A 23,651-nucleotide genomic window follows, 5' to 3' on the forward strand; every position below is an offset into this window, starting at 1 on the left:
CTTCTGTCTGTCTGTGGCTGCTCACCAATAGCCTGCCTTTGGCTTCATCACGTCACGCCAAGTGAGACAAATGACTGTTAGAAATTATCAGGGACCCCTGCTTTGGTGTCATCTGAGCTTAACCTCGGCACTTTGTAATGTTTTATACAACGCTTCAGGAGAATGCTCTGTGGGAAAGGTAAACCTGAGAGACCGGGAGAAACGGAGCCACAGCCAAAACACATCCAACTGTCATTCAGAATAATCCTGGAATACGTTTTTAGAACTTTGCAGCCATTATGAAAGCAGGTGTACTGCATGTCTGGAAGCAATCAAGTTTTTTTTTTTTTTTGGCGCAAAAGTGTGTGTGTGTGTGTGTGTGTGTGTGCGTGTGCGTGTGCGTGTGTGTATGTGTGCGCGGGATCAAACCGAGATTAAAAATTCGTACACCAACCAATCCAGTGACTTGTGGAGGTGGCGGGGTTGGTTTATTCGCACCAGAAATTGCAACGGAATTGGAAGGAAGCCTGTGGGCGGAGTTTTTTGCGAGCGGCGGATTTTGCCACAACCACAACCACACTTTCAACTAGTTGTCTCCAGACGTGTGTTCCCTTCACGGAGTGACAGAATTATGTCTGGCTCAGTGAGAGTAGTCACAACCCCGGTGTCAACAAGGGCAGCGGAGCAGCAGCACTGTTCAGCAAAGGCTGTTGATATGTGTATTTTTTTAAACTGAGGCGCACATCAGTCAAGGTTTCTTAGCTACAAGGAGCTGTATCAGATAGGGAGGAAATAGTCTTGTGTTGAGGTGATTGTGTTTGGAACAGTATTTCAGTGCAGTTCTGAATGTTTGTTGTCTCTTTTGCTGCTATTTAACTAAACCAAAAAATGTATGCCACTTTTCATGCCACTTTTCACATTTTGTTGCAGTTTTAATAAGTTAAATAACTTTACTAGAGCGAAACAATAGAATAAGCTATTTTCTTTTAATTGATTTTTATGTTCTATTTTTAAATGAGTGGAATCGCGTCAGTTTTAAGCTTGTTACGGTATTGAATTAGGGATCATTCTATCAGTGTTCCTCGGAAGTCTAAACACAGTTTTGGGAACTTTAGGAAAGTACGTAGATAGACATGTGCTGCTCAGTAATAACAGTGGTAAAGCTATGGCTTTACAAAGGTCATCTTTGTCAGTTGTACCTTTTCTACAGATGCCTTGCAGCTTCAAATGCCACACCAGGGCAACTGCCACTTTCATTATACTGAGACTGTGTGAAAGTGCAGACTCAATTTCAGACAAAGTAGGAAGGCATGTTTTTTTTTTCTTTTTTGAAACAGCCGTCACAGAAAGGTCCTCTTGTTCATTTCAAAAGCGCCTCAGTTTAGGTCCCTCAAAACACAGTGGCTTAATAAGTCATTCAATAAAGCTGTCCAGTTAACTTTTTATTGGCTGCCCAGACCTCAGCAGCGGTTGTGACTCACGACCCGAGAAACAGTTGCACGTTACAGATTTTAGTCACTTTTGTCTTCCAGATAAGTGAGCGCTGCTCATGGCATCGACCTCCACGTCATTTTGTGAAAGGTAGCCGTGCCGCAAGTGATTTGGTTTGTGGTGGCTGAACCTGAGAATTATGTCTTCGGGCCAAGGTCTTCATGGATATCTGTTTCTGGAGATTTTGTCTAGCTTTCCATTAGGACTGAAAGAAGCCCTCAGGTGGCATTGTTGCCCTAATTCATCCAAGGCATAGCAAATTACAGCTCTAAAGAATCTGTAGCTTCAGTGAAAAGCAGGTTAGCATTCAGTTTCTCTACGTACAAGCCACTTGTCTCAGGGGGTGTCCTGTTGTAGGTCTGACATAATAAAACAAATAAAATATGCAACACACTGCAGAGGCTTCCAAGTGATTTCAAAGCTAAAGACCTTGTTCATCTGTGGGGTAACCTTATGTTCCCAGATTCAGGTCATCTGCTCCCATCGACTTATCCTGTGTCTGGTTTAGCTGCTCAGGGACCCTCAAAGGTTTCAGGAATGGGGTCTAACTCAGGGTAGAATTTCAGTCCAAAGGTAGTGCTTCTGAAACTGAAAGAAGGCATGTAGGCAGTCCAGATCGGCAGCGAAACACATAGAAACAACAGCAAAAAGGTTTACATGTGTGTAAAATATGTCAAAGCTATTTTTCTACCAAGTACAATAGTATAATCAGCATGTAAGTATTGCCTCCAGTAATCTTTATGAGGTTTGTTTTGTTGTCGCGATAGATCTGCTCAGGCTTTGTTCTGGTTGAGATAAATAAGAGCTCAGAGGCATGTTTCAATGTGGCTTCTTTGCTCCAAAATGGGGATCGTCAAGGGGGAGGGAAGACACACTGCTGATGGAGCAGATATGCTCAGGAGCAGGTTGGATGCTTTCCATGTTGATCATCGGGATCAGAGAGGGATGCAGTGCTCAGATGAGACGCGTTTGATTATCAGCTGATGGGTCCTGAAGTGTGTTTTAGCTCCTCACAAAGAGCTCACTGAAGTGAAGGAAAGGTTGTTTCAGCACACAGGCTTTGTCAGAGTGGCAGTCGTTGGTGTAATGAGACGGTGCTGCATTGGATTAGCTCTCTTTACGGAGAAGCAAACATCAGACGATCATTAAGTGTCGTGCTTGATGCCTTTCATTTATTTTAGAACAGCATGAAACACAAACACAAAATGTGTTAGAGAGACTTTCAGAAAGCATTAAAATAGTGGCAATTAGGCCTGCAACTACCAATTATGTTCATTGTTGACTAATCTCTCTAATTTTGATTTATTTAGTTTTTAAAATGTTAGAAAATTGCGAAAAAAAATATGTTTACATAAGTTCACAGAACTCAAGGTGAAGTCTTCATCTATTGTCAGATCAACCATTAAAAAAGCCTCGATTATTCAAAAATAGAAAAACTGCAGAAGTAACTAGAAACAGAATATTGAAGGCATTTTTGCTTGTGGAAATGGTTTTAATGGTATGTCAATTATATAAATGGATTAGTTCCTCCAACTTTTAATGGACTAGTTTTTTCAGTACATGCTGGACACACTCTTGAATAAAAAATTGACAGAGTACTGATATGTTGTCTCTCTCGATCTAGTAATTTCATACTTCACTGTTCAATCATAGTGTAATCTTCTGTCCTATGAAACAGCATGTTGAGGTAACAGAAAATCCATTAAAATAGATATCTCAAGGACATGTGGGCAAACACTTGATGAACACACTCATCTTTTTAGGCCGTTGTGGAGGACAGGCAGGTTTTCTTTTCCTCACATGGAGCTTGGAGGCATGCTGCAGAATACTGCCGAAGGTGAATGGCATTCACGATGGTAACCGTGGCGATTGATGGCTCCTCCGCTGGGCCGTCCTTCTGCACGCTCTACCAGGACCGTATCCCCTGGAGTCCCACGTGGGAAAGGCTTTTTTTAAATTCTTTTTTATTGCACCTGGAAGATGCATTAAGGGCCCAATGAACTTTGACCTTGGGCTTGATCACCTTGGCAACGCGGGACACGAACAATCGCTACGCTTTAAGCCAGCACGGCTGCAATTCCTTCAGCTCTCATAAATGCTTGAATGTATTTCATTGAAAAGACTTGAGTTTGTGGGATGTTGTAAAGTCTGGAAGCACTTTCACTGATGTGTCTGTGACAAATGAGGATTGTCCTCTCACAAAAATACTTCAGCTTTCCCTTTATCGTAGAGTTGTGTTATCATGGCAAATTTACACACCTTTGTTTCATTAGATCCTTGTCAATAAGTCTTTCTTTTATTAGCCTTATATCAATAAAAAGCCTTCTTTCATTAGTGGACCACCTCAAAGGCTCGCCTTCATTAGCACAAGGTTGTAAATGCTGGATGCAATTTCATGAGCAGCCTATCTTTAATGAGGAAACCCCCAGCATGTTTACATCGCTCTCATGCCCCATGATAGCCGGTGAGGATAATACTGATTGGCTGCCGGTGGGGTGAACGTTTGAGGTTGTCCCGTGAAGATTGGATCATACAGTTATTAAAGCCAATGAGATTCTTGCTGCTCGGGAGTGAAGAGCAAGATCAAACATTTCTGTCATCGAGGTCCTGCTAAAGTATTTTTGCCAGGCATATTGATGCAGCTTGATAGAGATGATTTAATGACAAGACATGCTACCAGCCTGAACAGTCATGACAGCAGATCCTCAACCTGCACGAACATGTCCGGGCGTCTGCCGCGCTTTTCATCTTTTACTTCAAAAAGTAAAAAGTAAAGCCCTTCACTGAAAATGATTTATGATTTGAACAGGAAAAAGACAGGTACATGCCTCTCAAATCCATAGTTACTCAAATATTTTCACAACTGTAATGACTGAATGTTTGATGAGTCACTTTTTTTGTCCAACCAAGACCCCAAAAACATTGGGAAATTTGTGGAACGCTCCAAAACACCTATTTGGATCATTCCACAGGTAAACAGGTTGATTGGTCGCAGGTGATAGTATCATGATTGTGTATGAATGGAGCATCCTGGAAAGGCTCTGTGGTTCAAAAGTGAGGATGGAGCGAGGTTGTGATTATATAAAGGATGCTACTACGTGGGCTCAGCAACACTTTGTAAAACCGTTGTCAGTAAACACACTTCATTTGCACATGATTGCATTCTGTTTCCTAACCCGAACCCTCAGGAAAATACCGAAGGATGAAATTTCTTATTTCTGCGATGATGAGATCATGTTCAGGGTCAAACTAATGTTGTTGTTCCATTTTGTAGCTCTGTCTTCAAGTTTAAGGTGAAATTGCGTTTAAACACCTCACTTAAGCCTTGCTCTGACGGGTGGGAGCATTACTCTGGCGGATGGCTTGCAGCTTTGGGCTCTTTTTGTTGGGGAGCTGCTGTCTGCTTAGTTTACTCCTGATTTTGGAAAAGTTCAACTTGACTGGGGGCCTGGGCTCATATGTTAATGCCTTAATGTTCAGTGACATTGCTCAGAGCTCTATACCATGTGTCATTGTTTGCCCTCCAACCCCTTTGTACATTGAGGAATGTAGTGGATTGTAGATGGAGCAGGACTTCTTTGAATCAAATTTTACAAGATTTTTACGATATTTTTTTCTCCTACCACCCACAGTGCAAGCGCGTCATAAATGAGTCCTGAGAAAAACTGTCTGCATTGATGCATTGATACACTCAAGTAGGGTTTGTCTTTTGGTAGAAAACTATACAAATCCTCTTCTGCTATTTTTTTTTTAAGTATAAATTATCAGTGCTTTGAGGATAAGGATGTTAGAAGTCTTTATTTTTGAGCTTTTTCTTGTGAAACTTGTGCACGACAGCCTGGATATACATTAGTTGCATGGATGGCAAAATATCAAACAACTTCATCATGACCATTGAGTTCTTGTTTTAGGGTGATGACAGACAGATATCTCAGAATTTTGGAAAATCATGCTCAAAGTTGATATATTGCAAGCTAGGACATAAAAAACATGTTTGATTGTATTTTGGGGTGAACTAATCCCTCATCTAATAAAAGCTTAATCAGAATTTAATCATGCACACACAAAGTCTTGACTGAAGTCCAGTCATCTCTTAAATTGTAACTACTTTTTACTCATGTCCTTCCAACGTGCCTTTACTCTTAGGGATACCCATGAAACTGATTTTCAGAGTCACTGCTATTGTTTTCAGTTGACATTTTCCAACATCTGACAGCAACAAGAGCATTATTGTGCTCAGCTAACAATGAGATGAAGCGTATGAGGAGAAACATATTTACTTCTAGTCTAATGAGACAGTCAGAATGCCCTCCTCGTCTGTTTTATGTAATTCATGATGATCGCAGTCTGCCTGTGTTTGCTCAGACTCGTCTTGCCTCGTCCGTCTCCGCTCCATCCGTCACACTAATCGAAGCTTTGAAGAATGCATCGGACATGAGACAGCCCCCCAAACGTCCACATAGCTGCACACGCACATGGCACCCACTCACGCCTGCACACCCTTATAAGCAGAAATCAGCATCCCAGACAGCTTATCACGGGGAACTAATTCAATATCCCTTTGCCTGTTTCAAATGTCATTCTCTGAGCTCATACGGAGTGACATGTTTTTCATGGTGGCAATAAAGGGCTCAGAACACAGTGATGGGGGGGCTCCTCCGGCTCCTGCTCTTGATGTTTGCTGGAAATCTAAAGGTCCTCGTGAGGAATGAATAAAGTTTGGATTTGCGGTGATCTGCGGATGCCGGTGAGATCCGCTGGAGCTACCCAGTCGATAAAGACAGAGCAAATCCGCCTTTGAGTGAGAAAAGAAAAAGTTCACACAGAAGTTTCCACTTTGGCTTGAGCCTACACATGAAGCGAAATGCCACTCATATGTCACTGTAAGTCTACAGTATTTAGGAGATATTTAGGAATTTAAAAAGGTCATTAGTGGCTAGGGTTGTGCGACAGGGTCAGATTTTAGCGCATATTTTATGCACGTTATTTTATTTATGGTGCATTTATTTCCAACTTTGTCTTCAGTTATTTAACTTTCTCTTTTAATTTTGGATTTTAGAGTGCCGTCATTCAGTAACTATTTCTGCACAACATTTCTATCTTGGGCGTCCACTGTAGGTTTTTTTTGTTGCTCTTCTTGTTTGCTGGTAATGTGAGCGGGGGGATGAATTCTGGTCTGGAGGGAGTGCAGCCCTCTCAGTTGCTTCATTGTGCAGGATAATGACTTCCCTATTAAAAGTGACCTCCTTGACCCCAGAGACAGACAGTAAGATGGCCTCGTCCAGCCCCTCGAGGCACCTCGGCCTAATCTGGCATTTTGCCCATAACCTTGGTCCCATGCCCATCTGCTTTTTGCCCTCCTCCAGGCCAGCCGGTACTCTGCAGGCTCTGCCCTCTTTCTGGAGCCCTCGCCCTGGGTACAGCGGCAGAGCTGACATGAGCAGTGAGCTGGTGTTGTGCCACCGGTGCAGAGGTTAGGTTGAGGGCCAGCCGGCCACAGAGCTGTAAATGTGAGAGGTTGGCTGGGTCTGATGGTGGCACGGTGCTGGCGGGAATCTATTTTTTTTAACTCGTTTGCTCCTCACCCCATGACCGTCAAACAAGAGCCCCTAAAGGCAAATTCTCAATTTTGGCATTTGCCTTTTTCAGCTGGAGTCGACCTTTGTTGTACCAGTGTTTCATGCTCAGAAGAATCCTCTTTGTATTTGGACTTCTTTGTTTGCCTTACTTCCTGTCTCTAACTTTTCATCATCTCCTTCATTACAGGGTTCTTGAAGCCCCAGTGCTCGTTGGCTCCTCCCATGCAGCGAGGTCGCTCAGGCGAGGCTTGTTCCTGCTTCAGTGGCATGTGCCCCCTCCACCAGCGTCGCCTGTCCTCAGGTAATACCGACTGTGCAAACAAGCCTGTTGCTATTTGGGTACTTGTCAGTTCTTGGGTAAAATGTGGAAGAATGAACTTCATTTATTATTATTATTTAGTATTCTTATCAAAGTAGTGGGCCGATACACTCAAGACTAGACCATCAGTTGCAGGTTGGAAAAAGTCACCTCCTGACCCTAAATAACATCTCATCCCTGTGAAGTCAGATCATAATGATACTTTCCAGAGACCAGAATAGTTTTAGTTTGATTAGGTTCAAATGAGATAATTTTCATGTCTAATCTTTAATTTTGCACATTCTCTGTTTAGCAAAGTTAACAATATTATCTTAAAAGTAAAAACCCTTTCTAAACACATAGAAAAGCCTTTGTTTTGAATGTATTTAAGTTTCTATGATTATTAGTTTTAACTGGTTTTGTCAAACTTTGCAGAGTATTGCCTGTTTCTGACACACACACACACACACACACACACACACGCTCACACCAACGCCTCCAGTCAGAGGTGTGTCTGGAGGCAGTGTTCAGTCTGGTTTTCATGCTTAATGGTGTCTTTGCATGTGGAGCCCCAGTGATGGACAAGTTAACAGAGGTGCTCTGAGATCAGCACCAGACCCCTTCCCCGACAGACACTCACACACACACAAACACACACATACACACAGCCAAGCAGGGTCGAACATCCGTGGATATTCTGAACTGAACTGTCTGGTGTGTGGCCAATGAATAGAGGGCAGAGCTGTGCACAACATGTGGTTTATGCTGATACATTTATCACTCCATCCCCAAGGCTCGCTCCGTCTGCAGTGTCAGTGCTGTGACCAGCTGAGCTGCTTGTCATGTGAGGAGAGCATGACTCATTTTGCAAGACAAAGTCACATAAACATATAAACAGCTGCACGCTGTTTGATTTCAAAGTGAGGTACTTTCTACTCTTGAATCAGAAGCTCTCAGTACATGGAGAGGAAGTACGCCCAGGCTTATTCTCATGTTCAGTGTTAGTTCTGAACAGCCTTGGAGTAAAGCATCATGTATAAATACAGCGTAATAGCCAACTATTTTTGCCATTTAATGTTGCCAAATGCAAGCATTTCCTAATTCATTCAAATGTCCTCTTTGTCTTGTTTTGAATTAGCTCAGGGTTTAGTCCATTTGTTCCATCTTGCCCAGCACTAGAAAATAATTAGACTCCTTTCTGGTTGCTTGATTCAATTTATTTATTCCTTACTTGAAGTGCTCTTAGCTGCATGAGTAGAATTTGTTGGGTGAAGTGGTTTATGGGATTGAAAAAAAGTACAAGTAAACATTATTGCTTTTTCTGTTGTGTCGGTCGTCAAGTGATCATGAAATTTTGTAATCTGTTTTTCAAACCAGGACAAATTAGGGGAAGCGCTTAATATTCAAAGGTACAAGGAAAGTCATGAAAAGATGTGCTATTCCTCTTTTAGACTGCTAACACAACCAAAAAGCCCCCCCAAAAAATCACGGTACTGTATCATAACCTTTAGATAACAGTGAAAATGACAAAATCTGTTCAATCTACAATATAGTGCAAATTTGATATGCCAAGAGAGAGTCGTTATCAAAATGCCTTGAGGTCTTTCTGTAATTGAAATCATTCCATTGTATCTTCTAGTTGGCCGTTAAGAAACGATGCAGTCGAATTTATCAATATGATTACACGACAAAGATCAAATCTATCCCTGCACACGGGTCTTCGTCTTTTCTTCGTTTGTTATTCCAGTGAAAGTTCTGCCCTCAAGAATCAGAAACTCTTCAACGACCTTGAAAGAAGTTGTTCTTTTAAAAATGGAAAGGAATTGTGACTGGATAGTATACTGATAGGTCCTATTTGATACCCAGACAGCGTAAACAGCTTTGATTAACGTTGCCTGGTTGCTACATGGACTGAAAAGTGAAAGGTCAACAGGGGACACTGATCCTGAACCTGCAGCAGGGACTGAATTCCCATCTGTTGCTGTGGTCTGACGTCTCTAGAGAACCAGCAACGTGTGTGTTTGTCTAAAGAAACTTTTCTGTCTTACTGTAGTTTTCATCCTCTGAAAAGCAAAAAGACATTAATCCAGATATCTTATTTTTATCTTTGGAAGATGAGGGATTTTTTTTTTTTTTTTTGCTCTCAGTGGAGGCAAGATGAGAACCCACTACCCTCTCTTTCACAGGCAAATACTTTTTCATGGACAAGTTTCAGCACGATCAGTGAGGTGCACAGTGTTTCCACCGACCTCACCCCCATCTTTGTGTATTTTACAGAGCTATCTTGATTGATTGCAACAGTTTTTACTGTCGCAGCCTGCAGTAAGGGCAGACGTGCTTCCTGAACAATTAGGAGCATCTGGATTAGAGGTGTAGCCTTGCTGAAGTATGTCAGAGGTTTTCCTCCTTTGTGTTGTGGCTATTTTAAGACCTGTAGCACACAAGGATGTGAGTCACATTACATTATTTTGGCTACCTCAGATTCAGGGGCAAATGGAGGGGAGAGGTGGAGTGAAAGTGTTGAAAAAAGAGGATTTTGCTATCTTTCGTTGTTGCTGTTTCACTACAGGAGATGTTAAAGCAAATCAGGGGTGTGTAAAATGCTCCCCGAGCGCAGTGCTCTTCTAGAGAAAGTCAAGTTAATGTTAAGTCATAGCAGCAGAGGTCGGGCAGTCGCTCTGGAGTCTAAAGTTTATAGACCCTGTAATAATCATGGGTCTAATTATGGAACGTGTTACTATAAATCCACCAGTGTCCCCAGATCGTGTGATTGTCCTCCAATCTCGACGTTCCAGCCGCCCGACTACGGCCACAATGACAAGCTGCTGTGGGAGGTGCGAGGCATGTAGCGGTGACCAAGCAGGAGGTTTCTGGGAAGGTTTGCGAACCTCGCCCGGGGAACCGTATTCAGCAGCGATCTGCTGAACTCCAGGCCGCACACTGATGTGGCCAGGCTCCGGTTTCAGCGGTTTTACATTGTTTAGGCTTTTCAAAAACAAACTTACTGGAAAGGGACTGTGAGAACCGTAGTGTTCGGGACTTTGCTTTTTTTTTTTTTTTTTTTTTTAAATGATCCTGCGGGAAAGCGATCATTTAGTGTTTTTTTATGAGAAAAAGAAGTCATGATGGGAAAAAGTTTTTTTTTTTCTTTTTTGGAATTGTGGTGTATGAGGTGAGAGAGAGGGAAAGCATAAAAGAGAACGGCAGTGAAAACAGGGCTTTTTGAAAAGGCCCTCACAATGCAGGCCTTGTGCTGTGATTTGGTCTGTCCTCGCCGAGCTGAGCAGAGGAATGGAAAAGATTATCCGCAGGAATGTCTGGGGTGCCCTCAAACGGAGCGGGCCGCGTGACTGGCCAATGGGAGCGAGGCCTGCAGAGCGGCGGGCTAATTTTTTCCTGATGAACTCAGCCGCCTGCTCCACAATGCAGTCTGATTGCCAGGTCTGAACCCACATATGGTCTGTGTTTGGAGGGTCCAAATGACAGGACCAATTCTGCCTGCAGAGAAAAGGGGGTGGGGGTGTTGGACGTAGATGATTATTACTGGCTCCCCCTCTTTTTTATTTCATTAGCTTTGGATGTGGCTGAGCGGTGTGCCGGAAGCACACCAACATGACTGTCCCGGCCTTAGTTTCTCACTACCTGCTGAGAGTTACCCACCACGTGCACTGTTAGCTTCTTGATTCATCACTCTGTATTGATGGTGTTTCGTACAGTAATTCATAATTATGCCCAAAGCCAACTCACATTACTGTTCACAGCAGTCCCACTTCATTACAGTGCCTAAGAATTATCTCACTACCTCACAAATCCTGCCAGTTAATTTGGAACCCATTTACTATTCAGAGTACTTGGAGAGAGGCTCCGCTGCTCCTCCACCTAGAACCAGGCCAGAGTAAACTACAGGGAAATGCAAGTGACACAGCTCCAGCTCCGTGCAAGGAATGTGTGTGTACGCGCTCATTGTTTTTTCTGTGTGGTGCTTTTTAGCATCGGCACAGCAGTTAAAAACCATGTGGTGGGCCTCTGGAGAGAGGCAGCATGTGTTTGTAGACCTTGTGGTCACACAGCAGGGATTGAGTGTGGAGGTTGGGGTGGAGAGACGAAGGAGGCTAAAGAGAGAGGGTTGGGGGGGGGGGGGGGGGGGGGGGGGTGGTTGGCGTGGAGTTAAAGTGGCTCCCGGCTCCTCATATTTCCCATCGCGGGGTCCTGCAGAGGTGAGGAGGGTCACAGAGAGGGAGCTCGTTAGCCCCAGTGTGCTCCGTGCTCCCCACGCTCTAATTGGCTGGCCGGAGTCAGTGCTCTCCCTGGCTGCTTCCTGTTAGGTCAGGAGCCAGAGGGGCTGGAGAACGCCAAGCTGCCGATTATGGTCCCTGGCCCCCGTTCATCCAGGACTCACACTGCAGATTATTTTTAATACATAAACTCCAAGTATCCAGACTCATTTTAAGCAGCAGCCGGCTAATCTGTGTGTGCTTTTTGTTATGGTGAGCTGTTTACTTGAGGCTTGAGGACTGGGGTTTGTCATAACTGGGATAAGAACTGTCAAACTGTTCAGTTAATTGGCTGTTTTAATTTATATTAACTTATCAGGTACTGTGAGATATATTTTTCTGTGGTTCCCAAGATATGCAAACTCCTCATGCTGTTCTTTAAAATGAGTCCCTTACATTTAAAGAACACTTTGTACATTTGTTGTAAAAATTACTTGGAGTGGGCAGCAGAAGTGTAATCTAATGAAACAGTATTATCTGGAGAGTGTTCTGCCTTTCCTGCTCTCTTATATGGACACTTGAGAACAATAATAGTGTGCTAAAATCCACCTTGATTAGTATCTCTCACAACTCTGTTAAATCACATAATAGGCAGGCACATTTCTGAGGAATCTGTCATCTAATTAAAAACAACTTTGTTGCAGTGTATTTGCAAAGCTTCCAGCTCGGTGTTAGATTGCAGATGCTATTTTAAAGAAAGGGAAAAAAAAAGAACTATGGCTTTTGTTCAATTTCAAAAACTCTCTCAAGTGCAAACTTAATACATTGTCATTAAATACAAACAAAAAGGTCACAACTTTTTAAAAAAACATTTTGAACCAAGATATTTCACTTTATTTTTGCTGAATTTAGAGCAGAACCAGTGAGGTATTGCAAAAGCCCAAGTAAAATTAAATGTCAAAGATTCTCAAAGATTCGTCAGGAGATTCTTCCGGGCGCTGCAACACACTGCAAATGCACCATCTGACACATTGATGGACTGAAAAGACGTATTTGCGCAACTTGTAGCTCTTTATTAGGTCTCCACCAACTCTTGAGAGAAATACATGGCTCTTTAGCTGCAATTTGCTCCACTGTGCTCACGAGCTAGTTGCTAACTTGGACTGTCAGCTGTTTGGCACTTAGATGATCGTGTAAAGAGGGCTCAGAAGAGCTTTTCTGCTGAAAACAGCCTTCTGATGAATCTGGAAACAAGGTTCATGAGAGGTGCTGTGAGTTTGAGCTGTAACCGTAAAGTTGCGGGACGTGAAACCAACAACAATGAACTAAAAGATGCTAAATGTCCCGAAGAGCTACAGGGAATTGTAGACTGGTGAAAATTCTGTGCATCAGTCAAACAACACCTTTCACATTTAACATAGTCAAGTGATCCATTGTAACTATGAAAATATTGATTAGAGCAGCTTCATTTCTTTCTTTATTTGTCTAATAATAGGAGTTTAAATCAAACTTCATAACTACATTATATTTGAGTCTGTTGGTACTGCTCTCAGAGAACCACTATGCAAGTCCTTTTATCCAATGGGGATTCACTGAATACAATACCTATCCATCATGTCTGCCAGTGGGATTCTCCAAAATGACATGGCCCCTGGTGGCCAGCTGCCATGGCAGCAGCAGCTAGGATGCATCTGCAGAGATGGAGGTCTCTGTGCTGGCACAGAGTGACGGCAGCCATCCACGGCGGGTCACTGGAAATCAGAGCGACTAAGCCTTTGATAACTCTCTGAGCCTATAATCCCCCAGCAGCACCATCAGAGTGAAATGCTATCTCACTGTTACAGCTCGAACTCGGCGGAGAGGGAGGCGAGCAGGCAGCCGGGGAAACGAGGGACAGACAGGAAGTGGTCGTGTCCCTGCTCTCATGCAGACATCGTCATCTCCACGGTGTAATTGGGGGTAGTAGGATTGAGGGTTGAGACTTGAATTTGAATTTTTAACAAAGTTCAAATTCTCAAAGGCGATCATTATGAGTTTCAAGTTGAATCGTGATAGCGCAAAGGAGACAACATTTAAATTTGAATTATCAGGAGTACAGCATAATTTAATGCCTAATGACTTTCTGAGCTGAATACAAATTTCTCCATTGTTCCTCCTCCTTTTAGAATCAGAGAAAGCCCTTTGTATTATTTCAAGCCAAAAAACAGTCATTTTATTTTAAATTCATGTTATGTCGCATCCTTGGCTAAATTTAGCTTGTCGATAATGTATTCTCTCAGAGGCAGTTTACGCAGTTGAGGTGAAATTTCCCTCTGCCACAGACTCCAGCTCTCCTCGGAGTTGATCCTGACCCGTTGAGTGAGGTTTACAGTACAGTCTGTGAGGTTTGGCAACTGGAAAGGGGGGAGAAAAGGAAACTTGCATTTTTTATTAACATCAATTAAACATGAATAAGCAAGTTCTCATTCTTCAGGCCCCATGTTGCCTAACACAGAACAGTATGTTAATCACAGTGTAGGACGTTGGATACGCTGCTAAAATATATGGGCAAATGAACAAAAGGCATGAATACAAATGAGTACGTACGTCTTAACCCAGATATCTCAGTCCTGATTCTTTGTCTCCTCCGGCCAGCTGATCACACATCAGAGACTGCAGCAGTGCTCGGGCCTCCCCGACTGCTTGAGCCTGATCCTGAGTGCCATGTTTGTATCAGTGAGGCTGACTAAGTGTTGAAGGGGCACTGGCCTCCTCTAACCACAGATAAACACCGGAGGATTGGGATACGGAAGAATCGCATATGTGTCGCATTTCCAAAAGAACGGTTGGACCGGCTCATGACACACTGCACTCCGCTGTGCAAACAAACAGTGGGAGCTGTGTTCTCTGTGTGCAGAAAAGTACACCACAGGCAGGGGTGAATCAGGAAAATAAAACGGGGAAAGAAATGATTTACTCTCAATGAAAAAGAAACCCTGCCACATGTGTTGTGACAAATGAACATGATGAAGAACAAAAGTGCAAAGTGGGTTGTGATTGTGAGAAATGCCATCAGTTAGGGCGCCTCTTTTGTTTTTCCTCTTTTCACTAAAATGATGGAGAATCCAAAAAAAAAGGTTTGCGTTGAACATCTGGATCAGCTAATAGCAGCAGGGCCAGATATTTGGACAAGGCCAGACCAAAGGAAGAGGCCAATTTCTGTGATTTATTTATCGAGTCTTATTTTCTCTCGGAGCCATGCGTTTTCTGGTTGTTTTGCTTTGCTTGCAACATCCGACGCTGCTTTGGTAAGTACGAAGATCAACAGCACAAGAATGCAGGAACATTTTTCTTGGCCTCAGTAACTTTTAATGTCACTTTCGCAGTTCAGACGCTGGGTCACAGTGTTTGATTATGTGGCGTCAGACTTTCTTATTTTCCTTTTATTATGTTTTCTCGCTCTAAACTGTAATGAGATTCACCAAAATGTTGCAGCAGAGTTTTTGCACGTCCACCTCAGTCCACTTCGTGTTTGTTCACTGGCCTGTGTGTTAAGTAGGTGTTGAGGGAGCTCAGGTGTCCATTTAGAGTGGAGTGGGAGCTTGATGCTGTCAGCGTCGGTTCTGGCTGTTCCCTCTTCCCACTATGGTCAGTTGCCTCTGTCCTCGTCGATGGGAATTTGAAGGACAACGGCAGCTACAGATCATCAGGCTGTTTGCATCCCCCCCTGCCCCTAGAGGAGGAGAAGCAGGGGAGAGAGAGAGCGAGAGAGAGCCAGACAGTCAGGGATGTTAGGGGATGGAGAGAGAGGGGTGAGGAGTTAGCAGGGGAGAGAGGAAAGGGGAGGAGGCTGTCGGTATTTTGACGCTAAAGTGATTCGACATGCGTGGCATTATAGCCAGCCTGGCGACGGGGGGAGGGAGAGGTAGCGCAACGGAGCGCTTGATCCGAATGTCACCGAAGCCGATCTCATGAAGTGGAAGGTCAGAAACATAGCACCTGCCACCCCAGCACGCTCAGGCTCCGCCCTCGGCCTCCAGCAAAGGGCAAACCAGGAACTGAGGGGTGTAGGGTAGAGGACGAAGGGTCAAGAGGTCTGCAGAAGATGTGTGCACGAGTACGGTGGAGAGAGGTCACATTGACAATGTCACATGTCTCTGCTGCACAGCAACAGGCCCACCGGAGTGTGCTAATGCAGGCCAGTACACGCTGGGATGTGAGAGGTGGGAGTGGGGGAGAAGTGTTTGCAACTCCCTCGTGCTTTTTCCTCAGAGAGCCTCTTGAGGTGCATGGAGAAAGAGAGGGGGGAGTGATGGTAATGCAGCGGTTAATGGAAATATCTTGTCGGAACTGTGTTGGTCTGAGAAGCTAGCCCGCCCTGGAGGAGCACACTGTGGCTGCCGTGGCGACACTGAAGCTTTAGCCCCTGTTTTACCAGACAAACAGGACAACAATCGAGATGCTGGAAGCCTCAAAGTAGTAATGGCTGAGATCAAACAGTAACATCGCTAGAACAAAAAGCAAAAAAGACAATCATACAGATTGTAAATAAGGCAGCAGTTTATCCGGATTATGCAAGCCACTTTGTTTGGAAGTAAAATTGAATGTGAGGATACCTAAAATGTCAGTGATAATCTCTTTTTGCACAAGAAAACTGTGTGCACACACACCTATGGCCAGTACTGTGACTTGTAAACTCTAACTGATGTTCATAATCTTAGCACTCACCTTCATTTACTCTCCTGAATATTGCCAAAAGCCCCATCTTCTGACGGCTCAACAAGTGTCTTGGTGAGCACAATGTTATGACTAAGTCGATTAAAGGATAAGACAGCGGTTGCAAGAAAAAAAAAACTGGGGCCACCCTTTAACCAGCCATAGTCTTGCCCACCCTCCATGGGCCCCGGGCGCAGGGAGACCTGGGGCGTATTGGCGGGGGGAACTGTTGCAGAAAGTTGACCTTTAGTGTCTGCCCATGCAGGCGGATCAGCCAATGGGGCTGTGTGATAGAGTGGAGCCTGTGTGAAAGAGCGCTCCAAACGCCACAGGGGCATCATGTCCACAAGTCCATTACAGTCGCTGACATTGAGCTAATTGACTAACATTGTTGTGCAGCTGTGGTGCTGTGACTTTGAAATGAGGATGGGAAAGAGATAGTAATATCCAGAGAGGGCAGTGGAGGCAGTACAAGATTGAGTGTCTGTGTGTGTCTGTCTGTGTGTGTGTGGAGGGGGGATGGGGATGAGGGGTCAGAGCCGAAACCCCATGGCTCAGCATTGACATATCTCTGGTTGTTATTTATCAGTCAGTTTGGGCTGTGTGGTTCAGTTAGCCAGACCTTTATGAATCATGCTGATAAGATTTCCTGGTTCACAAACCTTTGAGGTGACTAGAGAGGCAGCGTGACGTGAAATAAAAAGAGAAAAACAAGTAGTTTAAATGCAGAAGGCCAAAAAGCATGTGCTGACATGTGTCAATACATTGATCATTTCAGCAACACTCTCAATCAACTAGTTGGGGAACAGAAAAATCACTGATTTCCATCATTGATAAGTTGTTAAAGTAATTTATTCAGCAAAAAAAAGCCAAATATTTGCTTCTTACATGAGTTTGTGCTGACGGTCACAACAAGACAAAGCGCGTCATTTGAAGACATCACCTTTGGCTCAGGCTCGAGATATTTTTCACTCCTTTCTGACATTATATGGATGCGTCTTGCGGCAGGAGGCTCGCCCGGGAAGGAGTTAATCATTTACGTGACAGTTTTGCACTAAATATGATGAAACCGTCCAGAGGCCCTGGAACATTTAGTCCCTCGCTGTTAATGCTCGTCAGGCAAAGATCTCCCCCGCGGAGACAACGACATCAGGACAAGCGCTTAATGGCGGAAAGAAAAGCCGCCACGGGCCTAATGCCTTTGCGGTTGCTTTTTGCAGGAGCAGTCTGTGTATGCTCATGTTTGTATGTGTGTGTGGCACGTGTGTGGTTGTGTCTTTGTGCTCAAAAGTACATATATGCATGCATCTTTCTACGTATGTATACTGTATTTAAAAGGCTGTGTGCTCCTCACGTCTGTCCTGCCAGCTGTGCTTGATAGCATTTGAGATTAGCGTGCACCACCCAGGTGAGTGATGTGAGCTGAGACACTGCTTTGTAAACCCCCTCCCACAAAAGAAATGACTTGTGCATGGCTTCTGCGCCCTGATTTACTTTCCACCCTCCTACGTAAAGACTTCGTCAGGGTGTGATTTTATAGAACATCTATGTCAAAGGCAAAGCGAGCAGAAGCAGCTGCCTGTAACCCAAGCTGATTATGAGCGTGTATTTGTGTTTATTTAACACCCTCCCTGCCATCTGCTCCATGTATTGTGATACACAGGCGAGGCACGTGTGTATGAGGCTGATGATTACACAACAGTCGGGCTAGTTTTGTGGTGGCAGCGTCTCACCCGACACCAACGTGCTGCCAGTTCCATTATTCAGACTTTGTGGCAGACAGACAGTATCAAGTGCCAAATGCACATGTGTAAACAGAGGAAGGTGCAGAAATGCTCCACACACACAGTCATATTGATGTGCGTACAGGTGCACACACAGCACTTAGACAGACGTGATTAACATGCAAAATGAAGCATATGCAGAGGACAGTGTCTGCTGGCATCATTAGGCTTAATACAACAAGAGATTGCTGTGTTTGTTTGTCCCCCATCTGCCTGCCAAAGGTCACAGGGGTTAAAAGAGAACTGAGAATTGCTTATGGAAAAACAAACAAGTCTATTATCACTGATTTACCTTGGCGTTATGTGATAATTAAGCATTTGTTGATTTTTGCCTCTCGCTCTACCTGCAGTCATTTTTTGTGAACCCGACACATTTAGTATGTAGGAGTGAAAAAATTAATGCCCGAGCACAGCAGCGCTGGAGGTTACATAATGATTGGAACCTGAAAAGTGCCCTTTTCTCTGAGCACTGTGCTAAAAACTGCATTTATAACGCAGCTTTACAGCTCTTTGTTATCTGACTGCATGAGTTATCTCTGAAGATGTTGATAATATCTGAAGAAGAGAGACGAGAAGCTGACTTTGGCCTGCGTTAATGGCTGAGAAAGCATCTGACGTGTTATCTCTCAGAGTGTTTCCTAATGTCTAACCACGACGTCAGCAAGCGCTGTTTGTATGTCAGCAGAATTCAGAACAGAGATCTAGATTTTCATAAAACCTTACACAACCTGTGCACATGCACTCCTTTTTTAATGTTTGTGTTCAAAACCAGATATCTTATATCTGTTACATCTCTGTAAATGCAAATTTCAACATTGCATAGTAGTTTTCAACAACAAGACAGACTGAGCCTCATCTTTGTGTTTTCTGAGATTTACATATAAAATGCATAATTATCCTTGTTAGATTTATCGAAAAGAAAATGCTATGAAACACGACACAACTCTGGAGGTTCACAGAGGTCTGCAGATCTAAGCAGTGCTTACATTTCCTCTGCACCCACATGAGACAGATTTTTTTTTAAAAATCAAGCAAGCAGATGTGACAATATCCTGACATTTAGTCTTTAGTAATGCTCAAACTCTGAAACACTGGATCCTACAATTCCCACAATGCAATAGCGTCTTTAATGAGGGCAACAAGTCAACAGAATTTTATGTCTAGAAAAGAAAAAGATTTTGAAAACATCCCATTTTTTACCTCAGTTTCCAAAGTTGCGTCTTAACATTTCCTTTGTGAAATTTTTTTTGGATTGGCTGCAACATCGTTCATTTCCATTCCATTTCCATTGATTGATTGGCACTGTGCGGATCAAATTGAGTGGTCAGTGGGGTGGGGGGTGCGTCTAGCTCTGTCCTGTCTGTACAGGAGTAATGTGATCACCCTCACTGCTTGCCCCTTCGTCTTGTAGTGGCTTGAATTCACATTTATATGATTGGAGTAGTTTGTAGTCTCAAAGACTTGTATTAGTGTAAAGCTGCTACTTCTAAAGGCACTTTTTGGACATTAAAACATATAACAACTTGTGAAGGATGATGGGCTGGATGCTGCTGCTTTGATCCCTTCCATTTCATTCCTGTGACATCCTGTTGAAGCAAAAAGCATTGTCTCCCGATACAGCCTCCCATGATGGCTGTCTAGATTTGTGCTCTCTATCTGCTCGGCTTAGGTCACCTCATCCCCGCAAGAAAGCTCAGAACAATCACATGGCTGTCAAATCTGAAACATGCTCCCATTGGCATCAAACATCCCAAAACAGAATTTGACAGATGTCAGGACAGACACAGCGTTAGCTACAAATCAGGGCAAGCAGGAGAACATAATGTCTACATGGCTGTCTGTCCTCGAAGTTCTTTTGCAATGAACTGTCAATGAAGTGAGCGACATGAAAGCAGGGTCTGAAACATCTCAGCACACCAAGAAATATAGAGAATGTCCAGTGGAGTTCAGGTCTGGATGACATTAACAACAGCGGGCGAGTTTCCACCGACTCTGCCATATAAAATATTGAAAGATTCCAGGAAAGAAAATTCACATACAAGAACATGCAGAGCAACATCTGAGTCCTAGCATGGACAAGAGAAACCGTGTCAGCGCAACGCGAGACAATCAGTCGTCTGGGCTGTTCGGTTCCTGGTTGAGATATTCTTCAAAGATGCAAGAAATGTGTAGCAGTGGCTTCAGGAGGAGAAGGTCTACATGAAAGTGAGTGTAAACAACATCTCTCATGTTTTCTCTTCACCAGAGGCGTACGCTGACACTAATAAATCCTTCAAGAGGTTTCACCCGCCGCTTCATACTGTACATCAGACCGCACTTAGAGTTGAAAGGGAGGAAGCTGCTTGCATCACTCAGACTATGTCAGAGGAGGAGGAACGTGTGGGTGACTTCTGTCTACTCTCATTAATTGATGCGGATTCCAGTTAGTTATCCAAGGAAGTGCGTGCGTTACAAGTGTTCATGATTTGCATTCACTAACATGATCTATATTCTGTACTTGACTCTCTTCTTTTATTTAGTCGGGTCTAAACGAGTTTCCTGCTGATTCTGAATTTGTTCTGCAGAAGATAAGCACAGTATTTATCTAATTTAGTCATTCAGATGCACTTTAACATTTGCTCCCCCTTCCATCATTAGACTTAATGCGTGGTACACTAAGTAATCGAGGATCACAGGTAGTGGACCTGCGTACAGGATAAGACGGTGCAAGTTCATGGTTCCTCTGCGTGTTTACTTCCATGTTCTATATTACAAGTCCCTCAGCGCGACAAACCAGGAAGACAAAGGGCCCTGCCTTCCTGTTTGTGTGCTGCCGGGATGTGGAGGGGAAGGCATGCCTAAGAAATGAGTGCAAATTAGAAGCACACTAGGTCGTCGTGAACATGCAAACCTCCAGTCACGCTTGTAAAGGCGCGTATTTACAGCCACAGCCCGGCTCAAGGCTGGACAAAGAAGGGGAGAACATGGAGACTGATTTTTCACACAACTAGAAGGAAATTAAGATCATGACAACCAAAGTACAGCAAAACCAAACTGGGTGGAAGCCAGGAGAGAGAGCAACAGGATGACTCCTACCAGCTTATATGTCTTGTTGCCAGACCAGGTGAGCCTGATCTACTCCGCCCACCAGGCCCCAGGAGGGAGAGGCCTGCTCAGAGGGTCGTCACACCCCCTCTTAAGGTTCCACCTTGCTATATGAATCAATTCAAAGTTGATATACCAAAACTAAATCAGTCAATGCAGTGAGGCAGTATAGAAATCAGAGATATTGTGCATATCCTGACACAAACGGCATACATCCCTGACCACAGCCTCCGTTTACCAGCTTTGTTTCCCCACCAAGCAACTTTGGATCCTGAGCAGCAATTTAAGGGTTAGAAAACTGCCAGCAGGAGAAGCCTGTGAATAAGTAATCAAGCCATGGCAAAACTAGTGTATCCAGGACACAATGTAAAACAATACCTACCTCAAAAGGCAGGTCTCATACGGAGAACTGAAGAACGTAGACCAGTGAGGAGTAGGGTCAGAAGGTTCAAACCCCTGACCAACCCAAATCCTCATCTCAGAATGAGTGCCGAAGCTCAGCATGAAGTCCAAGAAGTTGACTAGACAAAACAACCTCACAATGCAAAAACTGGAACATATCTAAACACAAAACTCAGGCTCACTGGCCAACCAAGTCGTCCCAAGATGCACAAAATGCTCAAAGACAAATCATATTTATCTTCTTTCACATCCTCAATGGAGAAAACATTATGTTTTCACGTCTCCGAATGTCACTTCTCTGAAGTCTGGAGTGTTTGATATTCCTCCCTGGTTTTCCCTCATTACACTGTGAATTGCCGAGCAATTTCTCAGTTAAACTAAGAGGCCGGGGAGCCGCTAACGATGCATCAATCAGGACGCTTGGCTCTCCTCTCTCTCTGTCTCTTCAGGAACATGCTGCCCAAGTTCCATTCGAATTCTGAATTTTCCTGACAAAATAAAATATGAATTAGTACGTTTCCATCAACTGCCTTTTATGTGAATATATCCAAGAGGACGTAATGAGATTATTTTTAATCGAACACGAGTTATTCTAGCAATTAAATGAATTGGTGTTAGCGAGTCATTAATTTCTCTCTCTGTGTTTGTGTGGGTTTCCTTTGGGGACTTCGGTTTCCCATCAAATTATGTATCTTAGTCAAGTTTGTATGTGACACCAAGAATCTTCTTCTAAAATGGCTTTCAGTTTTGTAGCTTTTTATCAAATTTCTGGCAATTCCACTCAGGGATTCAAGTTGAAATTGCGCTTAAAAAGAGGTGGGTAGAAACTATACTTTGCTTCCCCTTCCCCTTCCCCTTCCCCTTCCCCATCGCTCTCACTCTTTCTCCCTGTCTTCCTGTTCTTCCCCCCTGTGCCTCTCTTCCTCCTTCACTCCACGCGATTAGTCCTGAATCATGTTTTCCAGTGGATGTACTTCTCGGCCAACTAAGCCAATAAATTTGGTCCACATGATTGATCCGTCTGCCTGTCTTGTTTACACAGCGTGCGCTCGCCTGCGCCCAAAGGAGACGTTGACCTTTCACTCGCGGGCCAGCCCACCCTCTTTATCTCGCACCATTGTGCAGCTGAAGAGTCAATCAGGGCCCATCACGTGGGAAGGCTTCGCCGAGGACAGCGCGGAAAAACACTCGTGTCTGTGTGAGCGCGGTTGATGAGGGAAAAAGAGATGTTTTCCTCTGATGTTCACGACCATATAGTTTCATCGCCCCTGGCGGAGGCCTTATTTATTGAAGGAGCCGTGTGTGGGAGACAGAGGCGGCGTTGTGCAGCCACCGTCTCATGAATCAACTGCGCTGGTGATCCTGTGACCCGCTGCTCCCCCCGGTTGACTCCGGAGTTCAAAGGTTGTCTCTGAAGCTTGTCCCTAATCTGTTCTTAAACCTCACAGAAAAAAGGTGTAAATTGGCCCAGACTGGCGGTGCATGCACGTCTGAGATCAGGTTTTCGGCTCTGTTGTGCTTTGTTTGTTACTTCGGATGTGAAAAGCATGTCTCCTCGCTTAATCTACTGGTGTTCGATGCTGAAACAACTTGACTTTTTCTGGTTCCAGCCTCCCAAATGTGAGAATTTGCTGGCTTTTTTTTTTTTTAACCATTCACTTTTATCCTGTTGGGCTCTGGAAATTTGTAACAGGCATTTTACACTGTTTTATAGTTGAAACAAGTAATCAGTGAAAATAATTATTAGTTGCAGTTGCAAGCTGTAAATACAAGCCGAGTTGTCTTTTCCCTCCAAGTCTTTTTGTTCCCCACTTAAGCACATAACCTGTCAGAAGAGATCCAGTGTATTAACTGACAGATCACTGCAGCTGCTGCTATTATGCTGCTTTCACTGCACAACCCATGCAGAAAAAGAGTTAATCTCTTTTATCATGTGACACCTCCTTCACTGTTTTGCCCGCCCTCTGCGGGTGACAGCCGTTTGACCTGTGACCCCTGGCAGCCTGTCCCGTTTACCTGCTAGCGCTAATCTTACCCTCCATAATGGGCTGTTATGCCTGACACATTGTGACCACAAGGATGACTTTGGATCTTGTTTGCTGCTTCGCGATCAAGCAGAGTTGTG

At 43.9% G+C, this 23,651-nt stretch overlaps 1 protein-coding gene across 4 annotated transcripts in view; it reads left to right on the forward strand.

The window, feature by feature from the left end:
- Window positions 1-23,651, forward strand: part of rxraa (retinoid X receptor, alpha a) — a 102,804-nt gene that overhangs the window by 20,713 nt on the left and 58,440 nt on the right. For all 4 annotated transcript variants that reach the window (XM_041960590.1, XM_041960592.1, XM_041960591.1 and 1 more), the window contains exon 2: window positions 7,237-7,350. In XM_041960590.1, coding sequence (XP_041816524.1) covers window positions 7,237-7,350 — 114 coding nt within the window. The remainder of the gene's footprint in view (window positions 1-7,236; window positions 7,351-23,651) is intronic.

This window comes from Chelmon rostratus, chromosome 19 (genome assembly GCF_017976325.1).
Source record: "Chelmon rostratus isolate fCheRos1 chromosome 19, fCheRos1.pri, whole genome shotgun sequence".
Classification (NCBI taxonomy): domain Eukaryota; kingdom Metazoa; phylum Chordata; class Actinopteri; order Chaetodontiformes; family Chaetodontidae; genus Chelmon; species Chelmon rostratus.